We start from the raw sequence: 11335 nt of genomic DNA on the forward strand, positions 1-11335 counted from the left end.
TTGAGATCATTTTGTTAAACCATATGCTAAAAACATTATTATTAAAATATGGGATTTATTCTTAAAAAATGCCATGTATTTCAAACTGTCCATCCATACAAAAATACAAATACAAATATGAACTTTACTATATTAACATACGTATATTTTGTATATTTCAATATGTTCATCCTGTTTGGGCGATCCCTTATATATACATATATATATATATATATATATATATAAAGACAGAATCCAAATCATAGATTTGCTTTAAATAACTGTTAACGGCTACTTCATTCACAGATAGAGACAGAGACAATACACTTTAGTGCATGTGACTGCAGGGATATCGTGCCCCGGTGCACGATGGGACTGATAAGGATGGATGTGGATGACTGAACAGCAAAGAATAGATATGCCTCCATGGCAACACCCCCCCGACCATCCCATAATAGCACAGCACAGTGAGGCAACTGAGAGGAGAGCGATGAGGGCGCTGGGGGGTCCAGAATAGCTCACTCAGCGATCACACTCCATTCAGCACTGCTGGAGCACACAGGGCTCTATATGTGTGTGTGTGTGTGTGTGTGTGTGTGTGTGTGTGTGTGTGTGTGTACCAGATCCCCAATGCCAGGTGACTGTGTGTATCTGTGTGGCAAAATGTGACTGTATGGAAGCATTTGTGTCTATGTGCATGTCTGTCTTGCATAAGCAATGTCAGGCTGTTGTTAGGCCATAACAATAGCTCTGTCTCCACAGTGGCTGTTGCTATGTGAGGATAACGGCATCCATTTCACAGTGTGGCACTCATTCTCTTCTATTTATTCCTTCAACAGAGTCAGACGCATGTGTTCAATGTTTCAGTGTCAGCCACATTATGTCCCCTGTCACCCTGTTGTCAGATATTTGTTCAGGTCATTTTTTTGTTTTTTTTTTCCTTTCCTTATTTTTAATTTTCTTGTAACTTTTTACTAATTTGTGGGTCGTTTCTTTTTGAGTTTATCATTTCCTTCCTGTCATGTTTTTGAAAGAGATCGAGCCAATATGCTGAGGTTTCAAAGGGTTAAATGCAGCAGTCATGTGGAGCTAACATGGCTGAAACTAAAAACTGCAGCATCTAAACTCCACCTTTCACTCTGCCCTTGTGTCTGAGCAGGTTGAGCTTCACGCTGCGTGAACACAAAGTTGCAGATCTGACTCCGGCTCACGACATTTCTTGTGTTATCGACCCCACATTTGCCCTCTTTGTTTCTCCCCTTCAGTGCTCCTGTCACTGCGCTTTCCAATAAGTCAAACTTTCCCCTATCTGCAGCTTTGCAGAGTCTGATTTTTGTCCTGCTGTGCTAAGCTTGGCCTTGCTGTAATTCATCCCCATGGGTGTTCCCCCTGAGCGGAGATGATGAGAAAAGTGCTGGAGTAAGAAGTTTACCTCTAACCATAGCCCAGTCAGTACTACAGCATGCAGACAGACAGGCAGACAGACAGTGCACTGCAACAAGGATAGTTACATAACAACAAGAGAGGCAAAGGGGGAAAGGGATAAAAGTTTTCCCATGCAGGATAAAAAGCCTCTGACTGCCCTCGGGTAACTCCTTCATTCTTAATTATTACCTGCAGTCCTTTACTTTTTTATATTAGCCACTTGCTCTTGTCTGTACAGTCTTTATTATGCTTATGCTCCCTTCTCTTTACCTTTATTTGTCTCACTATGACATGCAGAGTTATAGCTTCTCACTGCACCACTGCATCATCTGATCTCAAAGCTGTACAAGAGGGAGAGGAAGAGAGGAGGTGAAGGTGAAGGTGATAAGGTCCTAAATCACCCCAGCTGCTGTGGCGAGTTTCCAATGGAAAAACACTACATTTGCAAAATAGTTATTAGATATATAACATAGATAACATAGATATTATCTTTTTTTCCCTTTGCATTGAGGTTGAAATTGAAGTTACTCATTAAGAGTAATGCTACTTGTTATCCCTATAATGTCTTAAATTAATTGTCATGGTTAATTTTCTGTTCTGGAGCCTACTGATACCATTTTTCTTTTCATTCCTGACAACATGTAGTCATGTAGTCAGCTGAAATAGCAAGAAACAGGCAAGCCCAAGAAATCAACAAAGCAAAAAATGGGTTAACAGAAAAAGGAACCAAGAAAGGAACAAGGAAAGGAGACAGAGAAGGAGAAGCGAGAGGAATAAGAAAGAAGAGACTATTGGATGAGGACCCAATTGAATTATTGATCTGGCTGGGAAAGCAGAGATGGATGGGTCGTGTCATGTTCATATGAGAAGGCGGAGGGAGTGTTAGAGAGCCAAGAAATTGGGTTGAATGGAAAATACAGGGGCAGATAAAGAGAGCAGCAGGGGATGGGGGTTGAGGGAGTTTCTCTTTGGGTGCAGGCATGTCTAAAGTTTCACAACAAAGTGCTCAGAGAGGAAGAGACCGAGGCAACACTGCAAACAAGATCACTGACCGAAGGACTGCTGCTATGACCTCTTTCTGTCCTAATGGAGGCCTGAAATCACATCTTCACACAGACTGTGTCTCAAATACATGAGCAGATGGGAGGATCGAGTAGTTTTTTGAAATTCTGCAATGCATGTCATTTTTTGGCTACTGCTAGTGATAGATGAAACAGTGATAGGCTACTTGTCATGAAATCTGAATCTGCTGGCCCTAGATCACTAAATCTACAACAAAGCATTAGTGATGTGTTCTTGAGACTTGGACACAACACAGAAGCTTTGCTTTTTAAGCATAAAAGACACAAACTAAGGGGGTATTTGTAGCTAAAATGGGGGAAAATGTTGCTACCGAATGTAATGTTTTAATCCTAACATAAGTCCATAAGCATAATCAAAAGCAGCAGGTGTTGTGCAAACCTCTGTCAATGTTTGCTGACATGGGTCATGCTGACGGAGAGTCTGATATTTGAGGGCAGCTGTGCTCTGACGCTCCTGACGTCTGACACTACTTGGCTGTCATACAGCTTTCCTCTGAGCCGCGCACCATCAGGTGAGTGAGGGATAAACCAGTTTAGCCTTTTAATCTGTTTATGCTTACACACTAAATGACATTAACCGCTCAGGTACACAGATAGTGATATGGCAAATAGAAAAAAAGTAGCAAATAAGTGAGGAAAATAATACCTGAAAGTGTAATTTATTTAGCTATTAAGCTTGATGAGCTCTTTGCGTAGCCTCTGAAAGTCAGTGGTAGCAAGTTTTGGTAAATACGCTGTGCTTAACTGTTGATAGTAAGATGAGAAGATTGATACAACTTTTATAGCTGTCTGTTAAATATGAAGTTACAGCCAGCAGGCGGGTAGCTTAGCTTGATAAATAATATTGGCCTGGGTCTGTCACACAAAAATCACTTACCAATACCTCTAAAGCTCACTTATTAAAACATAATGTATCTTGTTGGTTTGATTCCTACCAAAACCATAGTGTAAATACTACAATTTACAATTTAATGTAATTAGCAAGCTCAGAGACCATTGATACTCTGAGAAAGCTCACTTTTGAGTCATTTCCTCGGTCTGTGTCACGTGGGTTTGCACCACTCCCATATAGGAGACAAGCAGCAGGTCCTGAGTCTGTTCATTCCAATGGGAGAGATGACTGCGAGCACAGATTATGACCTTTTACCCCAAAGTCACTGAAATAAATATTGGACCCATTTTTCACAAGCCCTAAGCATTCTAAACATTCAGATACTAAAATGGCATTATCAGGGGAAATAAACTTTGTTCGAGGCCCAGTATAGCAACACAGTATTGCAGTTTTGTGGCAGCAACTGATATGATCTTGTACTGGGTTAATATCAGAAACTAAACTAGCAGATAAAAAGAGCTGCAAAATAAGAAGAAACTTCATTTTTTTTACTTAATCTGCATTCATCTATCCACACAATCCTCACAACACTTCAGAACAAGGTGGGGTTATACAGAGTATAGACGACCATGCCCTCTTAGGAAATGGGAATGAACCATTTCATACCATTAGTGCAGTTTGTAATCTGGCATCGTTTGTTATAGGGAATCGGCAAGCTTTAGTGCTGGTAGGCTGAGCTAGGCTAGCTGTTTCCCAAACTCTGTCCAAACTTTGTGTTAGCAAAGCTAACCACCTGATGGCTGTAGCTGCATATCTCATGAACACATATGAAATTGGTATCAGTCTTCTAATCTAAGAAAGTAAATAAGTGAATTTCCCAATAGTTCCCAAACAAACGAGTGCTTTAAGCAATGTCTACTTTTTGAGGCAACCAAGGGAACACAAAAGTGATTCTGCAATGTTTGCTAAATCAAATAAGTTTGTGCAACCATAAGTGAGTCCTTGCAGCAGACATAGTTATCTAAAGGTCATATATTCTATGTGGAAATGTACCAGACAAAAGAGCTGCTATGAGCAGTAGATGACGCACAGTGTGTAACGCAAGGCTTTAACCTGCTATACAAGTCTGGGAACACTACATCAATACAATACAATATGTGCACAGAGGAAATATGGGTGTATTTCTCACATTGTGCTCACAACATGTAGGTCTAAAGACGGTGGTTGCTTCACCATCAGGATCACACCAGGTATTACAACTACCACAGGCGACTACTTTGGGTTAAAGGCAGCAGAACTCCAGGTGTAAGAGTCCTCCAGGACAATACAACTATATAATACACTTACAAAGGACAGGGATAAAGAGCACTCGTGTTACTTGGAAACCACAGAACGGGTGTGGTAAGTCAATGCTTGTTTTATAGCTTAATCACTCTGTGTCTCTCTACTTTTTCCTTTCTAAACTAAAAGTTCTCCATTTATTGATATCAATCTCTCTTTCGGTTAATACCACCCCCATCCTTATGTCCTCACATTCCCTGCCTCTCTTTTTACATCTTTTTGTGTTTACCCAAGTCAGTTTCTCCCTGACGTCAGGAGGGCCAGGGAGTTGATGGGAATGCTTTTTTTCCCCCTTTTCAGATAGGAAAAATACAAGAATAACAGCGCTTGCTTAGAAAAACACATGCATGACATGTAATGACCCCTGTGAGGTCAAAGTTCAAAGAGATAAAAAAAAGTGCTTCCCACGTAGATGTGCGTGCAGTCACATCACAGAGATACATGGACTGTGACTGCATGCAAAGACACTGCCCTTTGGGCTTGGCTTTGCCCCGACTCCTGACAACACTTAACCACATCATGCACATGTGTGTATGAGTTTTATGGGCGAACGTGAGAACAACCTGAACATAAATGCTAGTTTCAGCAGTCACTCACCATGCAGCTTTCTATCTTTGCTCTATTTTTCTTTTCTTTTTCATTTCCTGCCTTTTTTTGCAATTCCTGTCATTTCATCTCGCTCACCTTCTTTCTGTGGTGTGGCAGTTTCTTCATCCCCTCCCTCTTTATCAGCGGTGCAGCGGTATCCTTTCTTCTTCAGGATGTTGCAGATGAGAATACCTAACAGGCCCATCACGCAGAAGATGGGCACCAAAGCAAACACGGCGTACTCTGCAGTCTTCTCCTCAGCACTGCGCACCACTGTGCCATTGACTGGCCCGCCTGCACCACTGGATTGACCTTTACCAACTGTACGCACTGTTCGGACATGCGAAGACGCTAAGAGAAAAAAGAGGAAGAAAAAAGAGAGCAGGATGTAAGAGCATAAACCAGACCAAATAATGGAGGATGTGCAGTCAAACACATTGTCAGAGAACATGCTGCGGGATCATGCTTACATTTCACACAGGGGATCTGGGTGGAAACTTCCCCTGTGGCAGTGGAGTGAAACCTGAAAATGGAGAAAGAAAGAGCAGAAAAGAGCATAATTAGACAGCTGGATGGAGAGAAGAGAAAAGATGAGGTCCATTCTACAATAAAAGAATGAATTAGTGGTCTTAGCCTGTGGCATATTTTGTCCTACGGTGCTTGATGTTGCCTGCCCATTGTGGTGAATGACGTAGTGTACGTGTGTGTTCGCAGGACTTAATTTAGAACAAATAAAAGTTTATGAGGCGCATGTTTGAGCAAAGCACTCTGAATGTCAGACCTGCAGTTTCAGTCAACTGCATGTGGATTAAGATTAACAAGCAGACAGGTAGGGCTCACCCAGGTGGACAGTCCCCACAGACAGCATCAGAAGTCGTAGTGCCAGGGGTTGCAACCTTACGGCCGAGGATCTTGCAGGAAGTGTGTGGGCGGCAAATCTCAGAGTCAAATGCCTCTGAAAAGCTTCCAGTCGGGCACAGTTGACAATGTACCTCTTCTGTTGGGCTTCGGATCTGCCCACAAGCCTGGCAGGAAAAAAACATTACTGAACTCAAGAAAAACAGGCTGCAGAATCACAAAATGAAGCATCACTCTGTGTACACATAGTAATTCACTTGGTTACTGCAAATCAAAATTCATTCATACATTTCATATATGGCTATAGCAAGCTATATCACAAGTTATTTGTACATTCTGTTCTGTATTACTTAAATTATACAGAGTAAGGAGAAATGGACCATGCTGAAACAGGTGCATTCAGATAGGTTGGGAGGAAGGCATAATTAAGGAACATGGGTTGATTTTTTTGTGTGTAAGGGTATAAAAAATACTTTCAAAGAACTAAACATCCCTCAATTGTAGCATAAAATGTAATAGCAGTGATATAATATATATTAACAATGTCCCTGAAATAAGGTTGTTATTAATCATTTTTATAACAGTTTGTATTCTCACCTTGGAGGGCTCCTGGCCAGCGGGGCATTGCAGACACACACATCCTTTCCCCCACCGACACTGCACTGCTGCAGTCCCACCACAGCCAAACACCTGGAACACACACAAGCTCATGAGTCAGTGGGAGTTTGCACTCACTCACTAAATCTTCATGTACATGGCAGCTGGTCTATAGGGTAACACATCCTTTTTTGGGAGGGCATAAACATTCACACAAATGCACGTGTACCGTGAGAAGGACGAGAGCTGAGCAGCAAAGGTGGTTCCTCATCTTCTTCAATATATTCTTCTATGTTCATATGATCTACAAGGAGACAGGAGACAGATCCATGTCAGCAAAAGGGCCACTCAGATTTTAAAACATGATCGCATACACATGGGTATTAAACTGGACACTAAAAATGAACCATGTCACCCTGATCAACCCAACTGAGCCCTTATTGCAAATATGATTTATTGACCTTTTAAGTGCCAATTCACATGACATATAACAACATGACATATTTGATGAGATTACAACACTTCTGTCACACACATACAGTCCATAAGCAAACACACTCACACAAAACCACACACGCTCACATGGTGAAAAACACCTGAGTCATTTTTTGTGTATTATCCAGAGTGACAGGGAGGTAAGCAGGTGCCAGTGCCGTAAATAACATTTACCATGAATCAGGTTCTTTTTTTGGACAAGAGTGAATGAACCAGGGCTTTTCTGTGACTATTTTTAGGTTGAAGGTACTCAAATACACCCTTTAAAGCAATTATTCATGCAACAACATATTCATTTACGAACACATGCTGACTTTCTCAACCCTTGATGATAGCAGTCGCTGAGATGAGTATTTCCAGGGATTGAGGTGAGTTAGAAAAATTGTCTTTTGATTGCAAATGAGGATGATTGTGCTGCTTTATTTTGCAGTGTTTTGGGGGATTTTAGAAATGAATGAAAAAAAGAAGTCTTCTTAGAGTCTGCACTTATAGTTCTTTTTTTCACATGGTGCAACAGCCAAACAATGTCATGTCTAAAGTTAGTAATTTGCAGTTGGAAAATATTTGACAACAGCTTATTTAAGATAGCATAAATCCCTACAATGCACTCATATACATACATATCTATATGCACACAGAACAAGTGGTCGGTATTTATTACTGTCCTGTACTGATGCTTCTATATAACTGAACAGACTAAAATGTAATCCAATCTGAGGTCACATATCAATGTTAAATTCTTGAGTCCATATATAACATCCAGACACTTGCACTGACTCACCTTCACATTTGACTTTTCACTGCTTAATCTAATATACCAAAATGCAGAGGACAAAGGTTTAATTCATTTGACAGCAAATGTACGTATGTCACTGAATGATAATGTCCAACTGTTCTGAATCGATGCCCACACTCCAGATTTGCATAACTCACTTCATTAAACATTTGATAAAATATCTAATGTGTGACACATCCATTGCACCCAAGAAAAAAAAATGAGAAAAAAAATGCATTTCCAGGACAGACTCTCCAGAATCCTATTTTAAAAAAAAACATGTGTTCACAATTTAAACTGCCCTTACATAAAAACAATCCCCTGCAATCACTTTTTCCACAACATCCTATTAATAAAGAAACTGACACAATCAAAAGTATGTTGCAAGAATTTTTCCGCATGCTGCGCTCCTATTTGTGGTCAGAATTACAGGACAGTGAATTCACACAGGATCAGTGTTATCATGGGGGACCTTGATCTGTCAGCGTGCAGCAGGTTATTTGTGGTGGAGATTTCACTTTTAAAATTATAGATATGACAGTCGCACACAACATAAAATTCTTCCGTAACACAGTGAACGACCTCAGTCCTTGAGAATATGACCATATCAAACAGCCAAATATGCCAAAGGTGCTTTTCCTTTTTTTTAGTCTGTATTTTTTTCCCAAGAGAAGAAAATGTAACTGACAGACTGGCTGGACCCAAATAGGCTTGTAAAACATTCAAGGATGAGAGCAAAAACATAAGCAGTAGCCTATTTGGAATATGTCAAACAAAAAAGAGAGGAGAAAGAAGAGGGATGGAAGGAAAGATAAGAAAGTAGAGAGTAAAGGAGGAGACGGAAAAAGATGGAAAAATTGAGATGAAAATGAAAGAGCAAGAAACTGGGAGAGAGAGGAGAAAGACAAAGCAACATACTCACCCCAGACTTGCAGCTGATTGACACAGTTGCCGTGACAACTCAGTAATGATGCTGTGTATACTGCTACAAATGCTGAGTCAGGACCAAACTCAAATCTAACTTTCTTACCGACTGGACTTCACAACTAGAAAATTAAGATTAAAAATCTTTAAATTAAATAAAGCTCTTAACTGTGAGAGATGAAAGTAAAATACAACTCTGGAATTCAGAGAGTTCACACAAAACTGTGTAAGTCTAGTGTAGAATGTAAAAGTGAGTGTACCTGCATGTGTCTTATACTGTCACTGTGACCACAGACACACCCCTGACATCCTTCGGACATGCCCCTTCTGTCATAGCTAAAACCAAGTGTGTTTGTCGGAGTGTGTGTGTGTGTGTGTGTGTGTGTGTGTGTGTGTGTGTGTGTGTGTGTGTGTGTTAGTGTGTGTGTGTGTGAGGGGTGAGGCAGCATTAATGCACCTCTTCACCTCTGACCACACAGCAAAACATAATGTTTTAAACATAAGTTAGCAAGCAAATCAACACTTCTCCTCTCAAAACCAATCATTCTTTTTCTGTGTGTGTGGTCAGCACATAGAGGACTCGCAGCACATCCACCTGCACCGTAATGTCTATGCGCAATTAGTGTGTGCTGATTGCCTTAACATAATTTTTGAACACATTATCTGTGTATTACATTATACTTATTCATGCAGGAAACACACACACACGCGCGCACATCTGGAATGCCATAACATCTAGCCAACACCAAGTTGCCTTACACAAACAAGAAAATAAAAAATGTAACAAGTTTATGATTTTGGTTCGGCAGGGCCCTCGTGCCAATGACAGGCTACTGAAGCATAATTTTAGGGAGGAAGAGAAAGATAAAGCTAGGACAGAAAAACCACTAGTTTGAAAAAACAACACGCAGAACCGAGGGACCGATAAAGCCATGGAGGACGAGGAGAAGAGAGGGAGAGGGAGGGATGGAAAGTGGCAGAGAGTGAAGTTGCTATAACTTCAGTCTGATAGTGTGATATATATAGAAGCATTTTTTAAAATGCCATACAGACCAGAGCAAGAGGCTAATTACAAGTCACACACGCACAAAGATATGTACTCGTGCAAACGCATACAACACACAAGCTGAAAAAAAATGAAAAAATGATCAATAAAACGACAATGATAGAGAGAGCAAAACAAAAATGGGACCTACAATTAAGTAGCTATTTTTTGGAAAGTGTCAAGTAACAAATTGGACAGGGTTAGATGGGTTGAGGAATGCTGGATTTCCACAGAGAACCTCGCTTGACCTCCAGAAGTGCAGTGACTGAAACGTCTGGACTTTAACTTGGCAGAGCAAGGTGAAACTGATTTATAGTGTGATAGATGCATGTAATCTAAAAATTATTACATACAACAGACTGACTTCACATTTGACCTTTTGGAAAAGGCCTGTGCATTCCAGTATGGGGCACAAAAACATCTGTTAAAGGTCATTTTTGACTTTCTGGATTCCAGTCAATGCAAAGATGTTTGATAAAAGAGAAATCTTTTGGAAAGACATTTTTCAGCTGTCCTCCCTGCTCTCTATCCACACATAAAAGGTAGTAATTGTATTCAACAGTGACACATGGAGTGAAAATGTGCTTGAAATACAAATTGCATGTGAACACATGTCCGAAAAGGACTTTCAAAACGTGCCAGCTCCCTGACCACTGTTCTCTGAAGTCCACCATTCACAGCCAGGAGATCCATGCCAGCGCTGTCTGCGTGTGATGCATTTTCAATTTAATCCAGTTTGTCTGTGGTTTTCACCACAAACCCACTACAGAAGTGACCGCCACACGTGGAACTTCCACTGGACCTACATGACACATGACCGCCCCTGCGTCCATGTGTGTCCGCCACCCATCCTTCTCTTCCTGCAGTCTATGCAGGACAAAGTTCTGCTCAGACAAACAGCAGCGCAGAAGTCTCTCTCATCTTTTAAAAGAATAGTTACACATTTTGGGAAATATATTTTTTTCGTTGCACAAGAAGATTAAAATCATTCTCGTTTGTCTACATACAGAGCTAAAAAAGACTGAAAACAAGGATACTGATAACTTGGCTCCGTCCAAAGGTAGTGAAATCTGCTTACCATCACCTCTATGGGCCCTGACACACCAAGCTGACAGTCAGCCATTCAATGTCGGCCTGACGGTGAGCAACTGTACACAGTTTTTACAGTATGTTCCACAATAGTGGCTTTTCTACGGCAGATTCAGCATGTTGAAGCATGTTGATTGGCAGAAAGAAATGGTTTGTGCTGTTGTGCAGAACTGCATGATAAGTACTATTTGTTCTTTCAGTATGTGGTTGTGTTGTTCATGTGCTAACTGGATAACTAGTGTCTTCCATCCTGTCGGTCTTCTGGTTTCCCTTAATCCCCCATAAAACCATCAGTGTTGTTCTCA

General features: G+C 40.8%; 1 protein-coding gene across 2 annotated transcripts in view; it reads right to left on the bottom strand.

Moving 5' to 3' along the window:
- The window catches only part of relt (RELT TNF receptor), a 32130-nt gene that overhangs the window by 6273 nt on the left and 14522 nt on the right, over positions 1 to 11335 (bottom strand). For both annotated transcript variants that reach the window (XM_042486706.1, XM_042486705.1), the window contains exons 2-6: positions 6932 to 7006; positions 6703 to 6795; positions 6088 to 6272; positions 5718 to 5770; positions 5344 to 5598 (exon numbers count right to left, since the gene is read on the bottom strand). In XM_042486706.1, the coding sequence (XP_042342640.1) occupies positions 5344 to 5598; positions 5718 to 5770; positions 6088 to 6272; positions 6703 to 6795; positions 6932 to 6973 (628 nt within the window). In that variant the 5' untranslated portion in view covers positions 6974 to 7006. The remainder of the gene's footprint in view (positions 1 to 5343; positions 5599 to 5717; positions 5771 to 6087; positions 6273 to 6702; positions 6796 to 6931; positions 7007 to 11335) is intronic.

This window comes from Plectropomus leopardus, chromosome 5, assembly GCF_008729295.1.
Source record: "Plectropomus leopardus isolate mb chromosome 5, YSFRI_Pleo_2.0, whole genome shotgun sequence".
Taxonomy (NCBI): Eukaryota; Metazoa; Chordata; class Actinopteri; order Perciformes; family Serranidae; genus Plectropomus; species Plectropomus leopardus.